General features: G+C 35.5%; 1 protein-coding gene across 45 annotated transcripts in view; it reads right to left on the bottom strand.

Annotated features, from left to right (window-relative positions):
- RBFOX1 (RNA binding fox-1 homolog 1) overlaps positions 1-19,444 on the bottom strand; it is a 1,150,020-nt gene that overhangs the window by 14,617 nt on the left and 1,115,959 nt on the right. For 36 of the 45 annotated variants that reach the window (XM_064672743.1, XM_064672746.1, XM_064672742.1 and 33 more), the window contains one exon: positions 18,089-18,153. In XM_064672743.1, coding sequence (XP_064528813.1) covers positions 18,089-18,153 — 65 coding nt within the window. Of the gene's footprint in view, positions 1-1,187; positions 1,241-18,088; positions 18,154-19,444 lie in introns of all 45 variants that reach the window. The other 9 variants (XM_064672735.1, XM_064672739.1, XM_064672737.1 and 6 more) reach the window with 1 other exon arrangement.

The raw sequence follows: 19,444 nt of genomic DNA, 5'->3' as shown, positions 1-19,444 counted from the left end.
GAGCAGAAAGCTCAAGGGAAATAATGGAAGCCAAAATCCAAGTCTAGTGATGTCAAGAATGTGGCAGGTATTGACTTCTCAAAATGTATTTTATTCATGATATAGGACTTGGAAAAACCCATGTTAAATCAGGTTTTTATTACAGAAGAACTTTTCAGATTACCACCAAAGTTGCTGTAGCTAGCACAGACATTACTACAATTTTAGCATATTTTAGGTTTAGCTATGAGTTTCTTTTTCATACATAAATGCTCTTTATTTGTTGCTATGTAGAACATTATGGCATAAACAGAAATCTCATCATCTTTCACTTATTTCTGCTAATATAAAAATCTATAAATAAACACTTCTTAATACCAACATTTTGTTTCACACTACATACCCTTTCATCCTTCAATATGAACAACTTCTATGAACTCAATTTTTTGCATAACATTATTGGCAGAATAACTCCCATCACTATTACTATTTATATTGCCTTTTGATTTCTTATGTACAGCAATATAATACCATCCTTACCTGAATTAAGACTAAACTTGTTCAAACTCTATTGCTTAAAAGAGAGAAAATCCCTTGACATATTCAACATATTTACAAAATACCATTACCCTTTAAAGACATTATTCATTCTTCTGTACCCAAGGCTTACAACATGATAGTATATCAAGACTTTTTACTTACTAGAGAGCGATCCTCTGAAGGCACAGACCCTCTCTCCCACTATCTTATCCATAGGATAGACTTTGTGAGTGCTTTAGGGTCTGCTGTACCCTTGTGGGCATCATTTGCCCCCAAAGAGTTGAAAAGAAAATTGTTAAATCTAGAGCACTTACAATGTCCTACAAACATCTAAGCCTCTACTCTTTTCATCAGTTCTGTTTGGTTTGGCTTTTTGAAAGTCACAGTCTTGATTGCACTGCCCAGTAAGTTTTTCTCAGAAGGTTTAACACATCCTTATGTACTAGGCCATATGATATTTAAACTGGACACAAAACACCAAAGTCAGCACAATAACCTAACAGCTTTTCTATGGCAGAACCTATAGGCTGAAGCTACAAATTAATCAAACTATCCCAAAGATTTATAACTCTGGACTTTCCTATGCCTTGTCTTACGATTCAATGCAGCATGTGAAAAAGGATATTGAGACCTGGATGGATGCATCAAGAAGTATCAATGATTGTTACCTGCAGAGGTGTTACAAGAAATTTCATCTGCTGCAACGAAGACGAATTGATTTCTGCAAGAGAAGATAAAATTCACAATACTGCTTGCTGACTGGGAAATGTGCTAGCTGCCAATTGACTTGATGTTTACAGATGGGGTAGGGGAAGGGTGCTTAATTTTAATGAATGTAGCAAGAAAAAGTGTTGACGTATTTCAGTACTATAGAGTTCATAAGGATCATGAGGTAGACATGCTGGGATCTTTTAAATGAAATAATGGTGACATTTGGATATGGACTATGTACAAACTCTTGCATTGGAAGCTTCATGTTTAGTGTTACAGATATGTCAATATATTTATGAAGTCTAATAAAAATAAAACAATATATTGATATAGCTATTAAAGGGTACTACTGCAAAATATGTAAAAAGCGCTTTGGAAAAAAAAATTAAATTGCAATTTACTTTGTGCATCTGAAAGGAGGATATCAAAAGTAAAATATTTTGCTTTTTCTATGTCTAATATAACTGCAATCAGAAAATTAATTTTCTGCTATTTGTTAAAAAAAATGACATAGTATATTCTCATATACTGTCATCCAAATACATTGAAAAGTCTTTTGCAGAATCTTAGGAGAATAAGCTAGAGATATGAGTAATTTCATATAAACCTTCTCTTGCAAAATTCTTTTATAAACCAGGTAACATAAAAAGAGAAATGCTAAATACACTAATATTTCAAAATGTGGAAAATTTCCTTATGCCACAAATCCTGATTTGTCCTTTCCGAAGTCAAGGCAAACAGGATTTGGGTTAGTGGAAACCATGTTTAAGGATTAACATCGAATGATTCCTTTATATGCATATACACAGCTTCCTTGCAATGTTTTGGTGTTGTGCAGGATTAATAAAGAACCTGGGTGAAGTTTTAACACTTGGGTTCACAAGTTTTCCTTGTTTTACTCCCAACTGCACTGAGCTCCTGCCTCCTGCTCTGCCAGGTACATAGAGAAACTGCAACTCTCTGTTCTGCACAGCTTTAAAATGCAAGAGCCTAATAAATAGGAGCCAGAAGGAACTAGGTCTGGCTAGTATTAAGAACTGCCTGGAAAAACTTAGCTCTGCAAGCTTTAAGTACCCTGAGGATCCTACTGAAGACTATTTTGTTCAGGAGCAAACATCTCTTAGGGGTAACAAAGCCTTGAAGATATAAACCCCAAGAGAAAAAAAAATCTATTTTTATCACTTCACCTACAATGTATCAAAGAGAGTTGAAATTTTCATTTTGAAATCTGTGAACCTTGTTACTTAGAGGTTCACATTTTAGGGGAAAAAACAAAACAAGGAATCTGCAATCTGTACTACAGGGACAGCACTGACTAAATCCAAAAGCAATATCTGATCACTGCCTCTGCCCTACCAGAGATACTTTTAGTGTGAACTTAGTGATCAAACTGAATATTCTTTCATTTTCACCTGGATGTACAATTGCTAGTTTTACACTTTATTTTGTCATCTGCAACAGTTTCACAAGCTAATGAGATTTACCTTGCATGTAATACTAAAGACATGAATTTAAAAAAAAAAAAAAAAACAAACAAAGGGGGATCGATTTCACAATATAAATACAGAGCTACTCTGCATTTCTTAGGTAGCATAATTTGTCACTGTATTTACTGCTATCACCTCTTGTGATAATTAGAGAGAGAGAAAAAGTTAGAGGCTTGCCTAAAAGGGATTTGACCAGTAGCAATGCAGACTTACCAGCTACTGTTGAACAGAAAACCCTTCCGATTAATTTCTACAAAGTTATTAAACTGCCCTCTCACCTAAATGAAAAGATCACTTCTCCTTAAAAACTATCTCTAAACAAGTTACTGAGAAACTCCTTTTTTTATCTCTGCTCAGAACAGTGGAACACTGAGCCCCAGACTCTCTGTGTTCAGATGCCAAAGTACAGAATTATCTGCAAGGATAATATGCTGGGTTAGTACCTACAAAAAGAACCCAGAACACCCTGCAATTTGTCTTTTGGAATGGCAAACGTTATTGAAACTGCTCTGAAATCTTACTTTGTTTTAACCAACTTGTTAGTAATTGTCAGTAAAAAACTAATTAAAAAAAGGAAGGAACCCAAAGTGATACCTATTTAAAAACCATCTACTATAAGCATTCCTTGTTACACTGCTTCCTAGGAAGATACTGTTTTCCCTGTGTTTTGATTTTGTAAAATTAATTTCACAACTCCATAAATAAGTTTTAAAAGTAGAAAGTTACATACTGGTCAGCATAGCATCTGTGAGAATGAAAAGACTAGATGCTGGAGTTTGATAAGCCAGTTAATTTTTATTTATAGAACTAATTAGGTGTTATTTGTAACAATTACAATAAATTTTTTAGAAGCTGGATGGCTTTAATGTTTTTATAGTGGCAGTTTTTTACTTAACTAAATTCTATACTACTGTTCACACAGACCTAGAGGGAGAACTGCTCATCAGAGGCAGCACTACACAAGTTTTCTTCCTAAGTGTGGACAACCCCAAAGTTTGCAAACGGAGTCCTTCAGAACAAAGCTGACACTCTGGTGCATCACATTCCATCTGGAAAGCAGATCTGGCAAAGGACACCTAACCCAGCTCAGTCCTTTGCAAATGTAGGGCTGTTCCCTTCAAAGACCAATTTTCTGCACTAACTATACTGAGTATACAAGGCTGAAAAATCTCACAAGGAAGAGATGATGAAAATTCATGACATGTTTTAGGTCGGTTTAGTGTTCCTCATCACTGCTACACTTTTAATGATTCAAAAATGTACAAGAAATGTAAGTGGACCCAATTTTATTACACAATAAGCCCTGCTCTATTAAAATACAGAATCACTTTCATAATTTAATTTGTGTATTAACAGCAAAAGTACAGAACTAAATTTTTACTGCTCACTGGTTTATACTTCAGATGTAAAAGAACACAGATTTAAAAACTAGAAAACATTTTTTTTTTTTTAAATAAAATTTTAAAAGTTGTTACTGGTTATAAGGGAGATTAACAGAAAAAAAAATTGAAAGGATAACATGACTAACACGTTGATCTCAATGTACAATTGGATATATTCAGCCTGCTAGATACTCACACCCTGGGCTAAGTGCAATCCTTTTAAGTGCAGGGCTGGCACCCTTTGGCAGTCTGAGCTCTCTGATGGAAACCCAGAGAGTGTGGGTCATGAAAATGTGCTGCTGGGACTCCAAATGGCCGTGTTCCATCCCAGCAGCTACTTCCCAAGGGCAAACACTCTGCATACTATTGCTCCTCTCAAGCCTATATATCAATTCCTTATTTCTCCTGGCAAATTGAAAACTAATACGTTTTTTACCAGTATGGTAATAAAGATATTTTTAAAGTTTGAAAAAAAATAAATAATATTTAAACACTTGATATGTTTCCTGAACTCAGACAAGAACAGAAGGAGAGGACAACAAAAGTACTATTAAGGGATTTAGATGCGCTTTCTTCCTTTGGGGTATTTACTGAACCTGCATTACACCACCTTCAGAAGGTCTGAATATGTTCTAATTTCCTCTGCTCCATTCCCTGTAGCCCCTTTGGCAGACTCCTAACAAATACTTGCCTCTGAGGCCCCACATGTGACATAAACCTCCCTGTTTTGGCACCTGCTCTTTCTCCCCAGCAGACCTTTTGCATATCCAATGCATTACGTGCTTTCTTTCTCTCTCCTTGATGCTGTGAGTTAGATGAAAACATGCCACACTGTAGCATAAAACAGGGTTTATTGTTTTTTCTGAAGCTCTTTAATCACTGGAGCCTGAGCCTTATCCTGGCTATGACTGTTTAATATACAAAACTACTTCTGTGAAGAAATCTCATGTGAATTTTTGCTTGTTGCTAAACTGCCCTAGAAAGATGCAAGCTGTGGTAGAATGGACAACAGCTTTAGGAGAGAAATCTCATTATGCTCTGTCAGCATTTCCAATCTTGGCATTATTTTTCACAGAGTAACTTCAAAACAAAAAGAAGCATGATTTTCTACATGCATCTTTCTGTACTGCACTTTTTATTATAGAAGAGCTTTTATTACAAGATTCTTCATTAGCAAAGTTAGAGCTTATGCCCTCAGGAATGATCTTCAGTCATTATTAAACTAATATTTTGTACTGGGACAGGCATGGAGCTTGCACTATAAAACCAAGTATTGTTTGGAAGTTTTTCTGATGGCATGAGGTGGCCAGGAAAACTTCAGCTGTCAGAATCACACCTATACTCTGCAGCATCAAATTTAAAAGAGAATAACAAAATATTTTCAGGTTCAGCTTTATCATCTCACTAAAAGTAGCCTGTTCTAAATTAAAGCAGGTCACTGAATTAAAAGACTTGTATAATAGAGTATTAAACCAAAATATTTAAGCAGGTGAGGAACAGGAATTTAAGTGAAGCTGGACTAAAGTTTTTATTGTATATACTATCTAGTGAAAAATATTACTAATAACAAATTACTTCAGTAAATGTTATGTACTCACAGAAATTAGGTCTTCTGGACTATCCAACTTTTTTTTTTTTAAATAAAAAAATACCATAACCTAATTTCTTCAGCCTGTTTATACTGCCACAAGTTTATTAAGAGGCCTAAGATATTTCATAAATTTATTTTGTCAGTACTTTACTATAAAAATAGCACTTGCCCATTTTTCAAGAAGAGCTCTCTGTCACTGTCTTGCTTCACACAAGTCACATTAACTGTGCTGAAGTAGTACAGGAAAAACTTCCACGCACTAATTCTAAAGCCTCCTGACCTGATACAGAAGCCACATGCATATCAACGCTGAAAGGAAGCTTAGATAAGGTCATATGTGTGAAAATTAGTAGAAACGTGCCAACAATTTGTAACTATTTGTAGTAATTACTATTTGTAATTACTAAAGCATTTTTAGCTTTTAGTTCTACAGGAATCTTTTCTGTAGGTGTGTTTAGTCTTGACTCTCTTTTTAAATTGCTTTTAATCTACATATTCTGAGAGTTTCTAGTTTGAGGTACCTGCTATTCCAGTGGTTTATTAGCTTTTGATGTACATGTTCTTTACATGCTCCATCAGGAAAAATTAAGTTAGAATATTATCAGCACTTCTGTCTAAGGAATATTTATGACTTCCCTTCAAACTCTTCCAAAATTCCCTTTACATTTCCCACCCTCATAAACACTAACAGCAATGATCCCAACTACCAGAATGTTAAATAGATTCCAGAACAGTGAGTGAAATTCTGCTTTATACCATCTTCAGTACAATACTGAACTTCAGCCTCCTTCACACATAGAAAAAAATGGGAATTCTCCTCACTGTTAAGTTGGGGTGAAAGTTTTCTTTAATACTGAAACCCTAATAATTCAGTTAAACATTAGTACATACAACTTTTATTAAGTTTTCTACATCTAAGTAGACTTTAAAATAAAGGTCATTAGCAACTTAAGTAGAGTGGAGCTCAGAAAGAGCAGAAACTTCCAACAGATTGGGTACAGACTCCCCCAGTGATCCTGCCTGACACATAAGAGATTTGCCTACTTTATTATTGGAAAAGTCAGAACCTGGAAGTGGAAGAGAGGAAGAGATTCAGAGAATGGGTCTCAGTTGCTGGGTTTTTGTGACTTAAGGGATCTAACCATCACAAAGCACAATTCCAGCCTAGGGTGAGGATGGACTGTCACCCTGAGTTCTGCCCCTAAAAGTTTCCATGCAGTTGTCCCAGTCTGGGAAAGGATGTACCCAGAAGGGTGTTTGCACTACTACACATTCCTAAAAAAGCACCAACCTACTACTTTTCCCCCCTGCACTCCTTGGCTCTGCTGCACTTCAGATGTACAGAACCTCTCCCAGCTGTGCCTTGGAAATTTATACATTTAGGTTTATATATTTTGCCCCTACAAAGGTAAAAAACCCTTGTAGGGGCAAATGACCAAGTGTTCTCTGTTCTTTCTGAAAGGTTGGATGACAGTTGGACTTTTCAACATTATTTATATTTCACACAGAACACGCTTAAGTACAAAATCTTGACACACATCTAATTTCACCCAGCACTCCCAGAAGTTTTCAATCCCTCTCCTTGGCAACACAGAGCTTCCTTAAAATAGAAGCCATACTAAAGGTCAAGAAGGATTTTAAGAAATCAGGACTTCCCTAAAAATAATCATACTAGCTCTAGGAAATTTGAAATGAAAAGAAATTATAATCCACTAACATACAGTGATTATGCTTCATACACCTGAATTCTTAGGCTTTGCTGAGAAACTTCACAAAAGTAGACAGAAAAAATTTTGCTTAACACACAGGTGCAGACCCCCTCCCAAAAATATGGCAACTGCTGCAAACAGTGCAGAGCCCCAGAACATCAGAAATTCAGATGAAGGCAAACACAACAGCGCACAGAAATTACAGCGGGAAGATTTAAACTATATTTAATCAGCTGACTTTTTCTGGTAAGACCACCATGGGATTTACAAACACAGCCAGTATTTAGAGTTCAGGGATCAGAATCTCAGCCTGTAAAATTGATGCAGCTTAACTGAGAGCATTTTCACTGGAGTTATTCCAAACTGTATTCTCCAAGGACCTGGGGCTAACTATTGAGTGTAGCAAGGATTTTTCCCAGTAGAGTTATATGTTGTACACCTAAACATTTCTCCATTATATCATTAAAGATATTATTTTTCCTTCATGCTCTAAATGTAAAGACTTTGCTGCTCTTATGAGGACTCTAATGTTGAGGGCTTTTTCACTATGAACTGTAATATAGCTGACAACTGGCTCCTTGAATGGCTCCTGCAATATTCAAGGAAGGACTAAGTTCCCCTTTAAAATTCCTTTATTAAGTCCTCCCCAACTCCCTCCTTCTGGTGTCCTAAATTTAAATATCAAGGCTATCAAAGAATTTAAACTTTTTAAGATTAGCATAATAACTATAATTAGAAGGTTGATTTTTGCTATTATCATGCTTTATATTCCCATTACTGTAAGATCAAAGTACATTATCATACTCATAGCATTTGAATCACAACACAAGACAACTAAACAACTTCATAGCCATACCTTTAAGATACATTAAATGAAGTGAGAATACTATAAATAATTCATGCAGTATCAAGCTTCAACAACACTAACAGTAACCAGTTTGACCTGATGTGCATCAGGAAAGTATATTTTACTTTTAGACTAATTTCTTCAATGTCAGGTTCTTTTTTTCTGCAGAACTGTTCAGCTTGTTTTTAAAAAACAGAATTGTTCTGCTCGTTCAACCTAACCACTAACAACGATGCCAAGACTAAGGGGGAAGATGAGGATATTTTGCTTTCTTTGTCAAAAGGTGATGCTGTCCTGCCACCACCATTCCTGACCAGTTCACTAAATGCTCTTTTCTGAAATTCTGAGGTGGCCCTTGGAAGCAGATAAAGGAAAACCCTGCATCAAAATAAATTAATGTAGCTACTTCTGCAACTATTAGTGCACAGAAATCACTAAAGCTCATCCTCAGTGCCCAAGCAAAGGCAGCTCATCCATCTGCCCAGGCTCAGCTGCCACTCCAGAAGGTCCTGTGTCCCCTTTGCCTCCCTGGGTCTCTCTCATGCCCCTGAGTGTCTGAAATGGCACTAAATCCCTGTCTCCAGGCAGCTCAACCAAGCCCTTAATTTGCCTGCCAGGTTAGGCACCTCTGCATTGCTTCTCATTTGCGTCTGCTTTGTGCTCAGTACAGGACATTTCAGCGTGATTTAGCCAATGACAAGATGTCTCTACCATAACTCAGACTGCCAAAGACAGCAGGAGACAGAAAAGAAAAGAAATCCCTCATTAAATTTCATCCTGCCACCGCTCGTACAACTTCTTGCACAGGAATAATTTGTTTTAATACCAAGAAGTACTTTTGCAACTGCAAAAAGCACACCTTCAAGAAAAGAAAAAAAACCCCAACCCCTAACTCTTCTGGAAACTAATGGAAATGTGCATTCCCAAAACCAATGATATGCCTGCATTATTCCATTTATTCAGAAAGAAAACAAACAAACCAACCAAACAAAAACAAACAGGGACAAAAAAACCTAAAGGGAAAAATGGTCAACAGAAGGTGCTTTCTCATAATTTGTATTCTCATGTCAGGCTTTCCCCAGCAGATGGGCAGGCAGTTTTTTTAGCCCTCACACTGAACTAGCTAAATAACCCATTCAAATGCTACAAGAGAGAGGCTCCTTTTAGCACAGCCTGACATTGTTGCCATAAAACAGGTTGGAGAAAAGACAAGGTGCCCACGCTGCACACAGGGCAGACGTAATTCTGCCATGGCAATGTCTTGCATACAAGCTCCCCTCCTCCCTCCTTCCATTACCCCTCAAACTCTGTATCAAAAAAATTTCCAGCAAATTGATGCTGCAATTTGCAATTTAGTATTGCTGTTGCAAAACAAAAAAAGCTTATTTTTAACCTGTGTCTCACATAATAACCAGTGGAAAAATCTGTAGCCCTTTCACCATTCACGTTAAAGATCTACACATTTTATTTCCTGATTTATTTATTTTTTTAAACAGTATACAAAAATACTTGGGTCTAATTCATATTACCTCCTGTATCAGTGGAATTTTTCTATGTATGATTACACTATACGTTACATCTAGTATAAATGTATTTACTATTAATAATACAGAGTCTAAAGAATGCATATTTATCTGCACAAGGAACACAGGTGATTTTTAAGTAGATCTTAACATTTTAACATGGAACCTAAAACTAATAGGTGAAATTCTGAATACAACAAAAATCCATAGCAGAATTCATACTGATCTCAGTGGCATAACTGCTCTAAAATTACTGGCCTTTTACTGTTATTAACACACTCTATGCACTGAAATTAAATACTTGAAGAAGTAGTCCTGTAATTTTACTTCAGAAGTGCTCTATGTCAGCAATGCAAATTCATGGCAGTATGACCCAGGACTGTTAAATTAAGGTTATTTTTGAAGTCTTCTAATTTATATTTGAAAATTTTGTTTATTGTATTGTGTATTATGTTATTGTATTTTGGACAAATTGCTCACTCTCTTTAGGGCAAAGAGTACAGCATTTTGAAGTCAGCCTTGTGTAAAGAATCAATATTTTATCTACTAAAATACATAACAAAAATGTACATTAACTTCAATAGGGGATTTATTCTTTATGTAGATCACATAATCTTTAAAATAATGCCTCAAAAACTTTTTTATTGGTTTCTGATTTCAAAATGACTACTATGGTTTGCTAGTAACCATCAATTTAGCCACAATAAGGTCCCCTAACTCCACAGAGTTACGAATATAAACTTCTTTAGCAATTGTGAATAACAAGAGTTCTTTCCCTTTACATTATATTAAGTTTTGAATGACTTTACAAACTACTTGACAGCATGACTTTTTCATATTATAACTAAAATACCACATAAATGAAAACTTTGCCAGGATTATTTAAGAATTCATTGAAGAAACGCAAAAGGAAGTTTAGAGGCTGGTTGCTAGTTTGGTTTAAATGAAGACTTACTTTTTTTATGCATAGATATGAAACACCCTACAGCAGTTTTCAGCAAAAACTTCTTTAGGATACATGGGTAAAAGTTCTATTCCCATTCCTGCTGTATTCTTACAATCTCATGTTTGCCCCAGGTGGGTTCTTAGAGTATTAGAAACTTGACAAGCCCAAAGGTATGTGGAAAAAAATTCTATTTAAATACCTAATCAAATGCTTTAGACTCCTTTGAGGTGGGAAACGCTACTGTAAAAACATGCAAGAGTGTAAATTGCCTCTTTCTTGATTAATTTCTTCAACATTGTTATTTAAAGTTTGTTCTTCTAATACTTCCTCACCTTGCCTGGAGCACATTGCAAATTTCACGGCTAATCCATACAGACCATATCCATGTCATTCCACTTTTTATTAATAACATTTCACTCCTTCATCTTCTCTCTGACTCTCCCACAATGCTCTTAATTCCTCCCTGGTTTTAAAGCACTCGGGTTGACAATACTTAGAGCGTGTTCTAATCTGCCTCTTCGTGGTCTATCAAGTCAATGATCTGAGAACTAAAAAGTGTATAATTAGCCCCTGACATGTCCAAAGGAACTGTTATGGTCTATCATGTCACAGGCATTGACCCAATAGACTGTAACAGTTTTGGTCTGTTGGATTAGGAATCAATGTTTTAGTAACTCCCTAACACCGTATTTATCCAGTCTGCTGAATACAACACTCAGAAATATTTTAAAGCCACGCTTTCTTCCAATACCCTCTGAGAGCAAAGTCCATGTGATCTAGCAATGAGAAAAACCCTACTTAAAAATATTAACCACTCTTTTTTTCTCCTCTTTTAGAGAAAAAGTATGCACGAAAATTCCTCAAATGAATATATTCACAATCACAGTTATTTACTACCAACTTTTATGCTAAAGCAAGAAATTCCCAAGTTAAAAGTCATGCTACATAACCTGATATAGGCTGGATCTGTTAAACAAAAAGCAAGAGAGGACACTGAAGATGACGTGTACAGAAGAGGTGCCCTGATTTTGGTTTTGGAACATGATAAGCATTTAGCAGCTCTTGCTGTGTTCGAGGAGAAACTGGAAGCAAAGGTACTGAGCACCTTAAGCTTGGAGCACTTGAGGAAGCCAGGGATGGAAATCTAGGTTTAAGTGTACCTCTACTTTCTCTCCCAATTTTTTCTTCATGATTTCCAGCATGGATGTCAAACCAGATCTTACAATCATAGTCAAGCCCTTCCTTGTATAGGGGGATTCTTAAAATATCCCTCAAGATTACAACGAAGGAGAACGGAGATTACAGTTAAGAGAAGCAGAAGGAGGGTATGAGGGGAACAAGCTCTGACAGGATAAAAGTTTAATAATTGGTGTTTACCATAACTCTTGGCAGTACCACTAAGCTTTTTCACTACTGTATCACCTCAGTTTTGAACTAGTGGAGTGGTTTTAATAGTTCCATGGGTATTACATGAATAGTCACACTGCACACAGATGAATCAAGCCTTCAGAGTATCAGTAAACATATTAATTCCACTGAGTATTAGAGAATTGTATCAAAATACCAAAGCAGCTTTCTAGAATTGGTAGAAGATTATATTTTTATGAAATGTAATTGCTTGCAATGTTTTCCTACGTTAATATGACTCACTGTGTCTCCCCAAAAAGCACTATATCTCCAATATTCTAGAATGAACCATGTTTCAATCATTGGAAAGTACTGCATAGAACACATTTTTATTTCATGAAATTCCTATTTCAGGAAGTTCCTTACTACATCAAAATCCCTGCTCACAGAATTTCAAACTCTTTTTTTTTTTTTTTTCTACTACATTTTCATTTTTGAGAACCACCCACTTTTACTTTCTAACTCATTCACTAAAAGGTACTGTTATGGTTAGAGCATGAGTCATATACTCTATTTATTCCCAAAACTGTGATCTGAAGGATGAATATGGATCATGAAATATTAACATGATGACAGTGACCTACTAGTTTACCACGGATCAGACAGACAAAGTCTAATAGGCAGATGGCCAAACCCATTACCTCTCTGTAACAGCCAAGTGAATGATTTGATTTGCATTTGCAATAATAGGGAATAAACAAGTTTTAGCTACCATACGGGATATCCAGGAAAAAAGCTAGACCAGTCAAACATCATCACATCAAACCTAAGCATTTACAGAAGAAAATTATTAAATATATGCTCCATTGTTGCTGTCACAAAAGCTAAACAAACCTTCTGTACCTGGTCAAGGATGCTAACTGAGCCTTTCAAAATTTGAGTAGCCTAGGATATGGTTATACAATTCTTGTTTATGGACCATCTTGTCCCCCAAACCTTTCCATTTCTCAAGATTCCACTGGTATAGCAAAATTCAAAAAGCTTTCAAGATTCCAGCTGGGAGTAGAAGGGTAAAGTTATCACTATATTCTAATTTTTTTTCCTCTTCTAACCTGATTCATTTAGAAATTAAAACTGTGTATAGAGCTTTTTCTCCTAAATCTTAGAAAGTAGAGTCATGAAACGAATGAAGCACTACATGTTAAAATATTTATGCTTCTATAAAATTATTTAATGGAAAATTAAATTCTGGCTGAAGATGTTATTATATTTTATATGCACTCAAAATCTTATTTTTTAGTATATATCTCTAGGAAGATCCTCAATAAGATAAAATAATTTGAATAAAACTATAGTGGTTTTCATTGTTTATTCATGAAATAGAAGATCCTATAGTCTACAATATATTTTAAAAAAACAGCTAGAGAAGCTCATATTTTGTATTTTGTGTATTTTTATTCTTCATTCTAAGTTCTCATTCTTTAATGAGTATGTTTCCAATTAAATCAAATCTGTACCTATTCTATTTTAGGATAATCTGACGACAAATATCAAGTATTACTCTCAACTACTTGCCCAAAGAGAACTAGAAAATATATTAAACTCTAACTCAGTAAACACTACTTCTTTGACAAAACTGAATAATACACATAGTCATGTTAAAAGTGTAAATTATTGGAATGTCAGGATTTTACCAGGAGTAAGATTTCAGATCTGGAATATACATAATTTCCATATGACAAAACCTCTTCTCTCAAATTCCATATAAAATCCTAGGTATGACCACAGAACATGTAACACAAACTGATAGTGGAGGAAAAAAATAAGATATATTTTATACTACAAAGTGCTATGCGCAAAATATTTTGGAATATGCCTTTTTCTTTTTTTAAAAAAATAGTAGGAAAAAAAAAAATCAGCTTCCAGTGATGAGGGATCTAATCCAGACAACAAAGAAGTCAATGAGAATCTTCCCATTGTTTGGAGTGAGGTTTAAATTTGTATCAGGAGAAGGGAATTATGCTGAGAGCACAATCCCTGGGTACATCTGTGTGTGTGTGCATGTGTGATGGATGGGGAGTGTGTGTGTATATATGGATAGACAACCATACATATATAAACACACAGCTCTGGGCACAGGGGGAGCAAGCAGCACAAGGGGGATGATCTGCCTTTCACACTCACTGCTCTCAGGGGTTTGCTTTATCACACTACCACAGACACTTTCAGAAATATTGCTGACAAAGTTGATATGCAAGAAAGGAACATATTTCGTACTCGGATCGAAGATGCAATAATCAAATCATAGAACACAAAACCAGTAGCCAATCAAGGTGAATAAGTCTGCCCATAGGCTTAATTCAAGCAAGCCATTCACTGAGCTATGTGATGGATCTGTCAAATCCAGTACAGCATTACAGACATACCAGCAACACCAAGTGAACATGCAATGACAAAATGACAATACGCCCCACTGCCATGCTTTGACTTGTTCTACCTCATGAATATAAAATTTGATGACTTGGCTAGTTTCTCTTACTTTAGACTTGGACAGAAATCTAACAACTTTTTTTATTATTTTTTTTAAAATATATTGAGTGAAAGATGAATAAAAGCTGTACAAATATTTTACTGACGTCTGATTTAGTGTCTTTTGCACATCCTTACAATTGCTGTTTCCAAATGTGCTCAGTTTAAAGAGTCTGGCAGGCAAAGCTCCAGAATGGTGAAGAACATATATAGATCGATAGGTCCCCTTTTAGCAGTTATACTAGTTGGAAAACTTTACAGAAATATTTTAAATCTTGGCAAGTTAAACATGATTTTTCCTTGATCCACTTATGCAAAGACCTTCAAATCTTTAACTGCAATTTAGTATGATGATAGATCACATGGTATCAAAATTCAATTCTAAATGATTTTGAAGTTATATTCAGCTACTGCATTGCCTCAAAAATAAAACAAAATGGACCTGTTTCCTTGGTGGTTTTGATCCTAAGAAATGACTGGAGGATCTGCAAGGTCTACCTCTGTTGTGAAATTGGGTTTATGAGCACATGACCTGTCTTAACAAATACTTAGGGGTTTGCATTGATTGGTTCAATGATATTTCCTTGCCACCTGATTCTTCTCTATATATCTGTTCCTTGCCTATTTCCAGCAACATTTCCAACTGTGACAAACAAGGATACCATTGCATTTCTTCACATAGAGCCCTCTGACAGTGATCATTATCCATTGACTTGGTGTATTGATTCTGGAGTCCCAAATCTTTCTGTTAACCTTTATTTTTAATCTACCAAAACATGTCCCCAATCTAAAGATTTCCTCTTTCCATCTCCTGACTTAAGAAGCATTTCAAATATGGAACACTGCCATTCATCCTGTATATGAGTGGTGATCAGAAAAATAAGGCTTTTCTTACTTTTTAACTTATTTCCAGGATATGTCACTGCTTCAATAGTAAATACTCACTAGTTCTCAATTAATTTCTCTGGCCATTATTTTTTAGGTAAACAATAAATATAGCTCATGTGTAATTAAATTAAACAGGGGCTCAAATGAACACTAAATAAGTGTATAAGGAGATATGGAATCTTCAGTGTTGTCAGAGGAGTGCAGATGATTATTACACTGAGAAGAAAAGATAGAAGCAGTTGTACTGAACTATATTCCAGCACTTTCAATATTAGTAATTTCACAGAAGTTGCTAAATTAAATTCATTTAAAAAATGGACGAAAAGTTAATCAAATTAAACAAACTGCAGTTGTGAGTAATCAGAGGTATCCATGTTTGCACATAGTTTCCCACATGCAAAGAAATGTTTGAGCAGATTGTTATTTGTTTTGTTCTCTGTGCTAGTTTTGGGATTCTCTCATAAGGAAATTCAGTTACGAGATTTGTAATTAAGACAAGAAAGATGTTCATTTGGGGGAAGCAGATCGAAGATGAGGGTTAACCACGTTTAAAACGAGAAGCTAAATTAAAAAAATCCAAAAGATGTAAAATTAATTTCAGATATTTAAAATTATGCAAGCAAAGACAGGTTATTACAATTCTAATTAGACACAGAGTGTATCTGAAAATTAGACAATTTTTTCAGAAAAATAATTAAGGATTGTAACAACTGCATTATTACTGATTCCATCTCAAGCTTCCTTTACAGCATTTAAGAGCACTGTCTTCCTAAACAAATCCTTTACCTTTTTTGGCAGCATAACTCTTTGTGATGTTGACTCCCTGCCATAGCAGAACATGTGACCAACTGATATTTTATGTTCCAGCATTTGATTTCTTTTATGAGAAGGTACATTGATTCATAATTAAAGCATTTAAAAGTCATCTTGGTATTTTTCAGTTTCTCTAAATAATGTATAGGTTTAATTCATAGGAATAAACACCCTATAAAATGATCCAGGGACACCTGAGCTGGCAAAACCTGACTAACCACAGGAGGTTATTTATAATTGTGTCCTTTTGGTTTAGTAAGATTTTTTTAGAAGGAGGAGTTGTTTTGCATTAGAAGCTCACAGAAAAATATTAGAGCTGCAACATGCTAACACACCTTTGTGGAAATGAAATGAGACTATTGAGTAGCACTTCACCTGGGCAGGTTATCCTAAGTAGAAACAGTACATTGCAAACAAAGTGCATCCAGCACAAATCTAGTTGATAATTACTGACCCAAAATTAATAGAAAGTAGCTTGCTTACCTGTCTGACACAGCATGCCTCAGCCATACATGCAAATTATTTTATTCACATAACTTTAAGAAATATATCTTCATTACCCAGAATAATAAGCACTTGAAAGGCAAATATGCATGCACAGCATTGTAACATTCATACCATGGGACTTTGGTCTAAAAATACAGAATCCATGAACAGCACTTCAATCTAAGAAATTGTGCACTAAAATTTCTTGATCTCTTGATTTCTTTAAGAAGCAGAAACATTTATAGCATTGTCTAATTTAGCATCTAAAGAAATTTTTCAGTACATATTGAAGACTTGAGAAATTATTTCCATGATTCCAAGGGAAAATTTTCTTATATCAGGTATTGAGAAGTGTGACCTTACTTCTCGCTGCTATCAACTCTACATGTGTGTTTCTGACTGTCATGATATATATCCTCCCTTTACAACTGTACACTCTCCAAGTACTTGAAAATCATTAGAGATAGAATAGATTTTAAAGGTACAATTTGTGAAGAAAACATAGGATATTCTCCCTTCTCATTTCAGAAATCATGCCCACACACTGCAAAGACTTAATGTTATGCAATTTGACAAAATCCTATTCCTACTGAAGTCAACAGCAATTTAGACATTGACTTCCAAAGGTTCCCAATTTTCATCTTTCAAGAAGACACACTAATATATGTGACATTGCTCTTAGTTGATAGAAGTTCAGTCTTTGCATGTGCAGATTTTAATAATTTTTCTTTTCTGATCTTATTTCCACTAAATGTGGTTTATATTTTGAGGATAAAAATACAGAGCAAAGGAAGAAAAAACGGTTTTTTTCAGTATTGAAAAAAAAAAAAATCTAATGCCTGGAAAGAAAGCAAATGGAAAAAAAAATTGTTTTCCATTGGATAGTTCAAGCTTAGACACAGTTCATTCTCAATTTCCACTGACTAAAACAATGTCAATGAGAATTGAGGGCACTCAATAGGTTCAAGGTTCTAAATCAACTGAAATAATACTCCTAAGACAAATAATGATCTTTAGCAGCAGACCATCATGAATCTGTACATATATTTATCTACACTGTACAAGGGTCACAGATGTTAACTGGATGATCCACAGCTTGGCAATGTGCACATCTCATGCCTGATTCTCAATTAAGGCCTAAAATCTCTCAATTTGTGGCTATTCATGGATTATAATAAAACAGCCTGCTTTAGATATCACAATTATCTGCAGAGCAACAAGACAGTTATGAGACTTCAACAAGGCAGATTTATAGAATCATCTTCAACTTCCACTGGTCAAATATTGATGAGCAGGAAACGAGGTCTTACCTGTCACTGTAGGCAGCTGCAGTGGCAGTGGCAGGCTGGGCATACCGGTAGGCAGCATAACCACCCTGAAACACAAACTCACGCTCTAACTGGGTTGCTACAGCACCTTAAATAACATTTTGCAAAATTTAACAACAGCTGAAAGAGTACTGTCATGCTGCAATTCAGCTGAGGGGTTAAAATGCATAGGAAATAACGCAGGGCAACGTCAAGGAAATATTTCAGTGAATCGTTAAATAAAATTTTTCACCACCAACTTTTAAGATTTGTCCCAGAGATCAGGAGAAAGCTATGAACTCTGATGATGAACATAAGGTTTTTTTACAAGGCAACACTGTATTCTTCTCCAAGTTTTCAAGTAGTAATTGTTCTTACAAACAAGGTGTATGTATATTCATACAGCAACGCCGAACTTAAAAGACAAACTCAGCTAATAATCAATTCTTTTTTAGTACAAAATATGATTTATCATGCCTGGCTGATTAAACCTATGAATTTGTGCACTCAATTAACACTTAATGTTACATAGGTTTCCAATTTATACATAAAATTATAATGAAGAAGCAAAATTCTCTTCTTCCATGAATTAACATTCAGTTGTATGTAACAGTAATTCCAGCTGTTCAATTAAGCAAACAGGACAAACAAACACACATTGGAAAGGAATTGTGTGCAGTGATGCATTGATTATCAAACTGTGAAAACAGCACAGCTTCCTGTTCAATGGACCACGGTGTTATATCAACCATTTCAAAATGATCTCAGCATGCCAATTAACAGGCACAGCCCAGCTCTGCAGATAACACAAACACGATTTACGTCCCAATTACAGTTCTCCCCCCATCGCCCTCTGGGACAGGGGGCTCTTGTGGTGCCTTCCCCACCTACCCCCACCTTAACAAAGAGCTGAATAGGACAGTATCAGCTCGCTCAGCTTTGAATAAAATTCACTCTTTTGCTGAAGTGTTCGCTTTAATAGATTGATTTTTTTTTCTCTTTTTCCTTTTTTTTTTTTTTTTGGAAGGCTGCATTCACCCGAGATATTCTGCTGAAGCACGAAGAATAGGCCACGATGTGTCAGCCTTTACTGTAACAGTAGCACATTGTCACTACAGCAACTTTTGTGGGGTTTCTATTTGGATTTTACAAATCAAAATTCGCTCTTTGCAGAAAAGCAATTTCAGCCACCTTTACAAGCTACTTCCCCTTCCACCACCGTGCTTGGCAGAATGGCTTTCATCCTAACACGTGTAAACCTTCGTGGCTTTGAAGATTTGAAGCAGGTTGGGTTTGGAAATCAATCGTTCAGCCGATAATGCCACATCACCCCGAGAATAAACATAAGTTTTACATATC

This window comes from Pseudopipra pipra, chromosome 16 (assembly GCF_036250125.1).
Source record: "Pseudopipra pipra isolate bDixPip1 chromosome 16, bDixPip1.hap1, whole genome shotgun sequence".
Lineage (NCBI taxonomy): Eukaryota > Metazoa > Chordata > Aves > Passeriformes > Pipridae > Pseudopipra > Pseudopipra pipra.
Note: the sequence above shows the minus strand (reverse complement) of the source record. Positions and strands in the feature narration are given on the sequence as shown.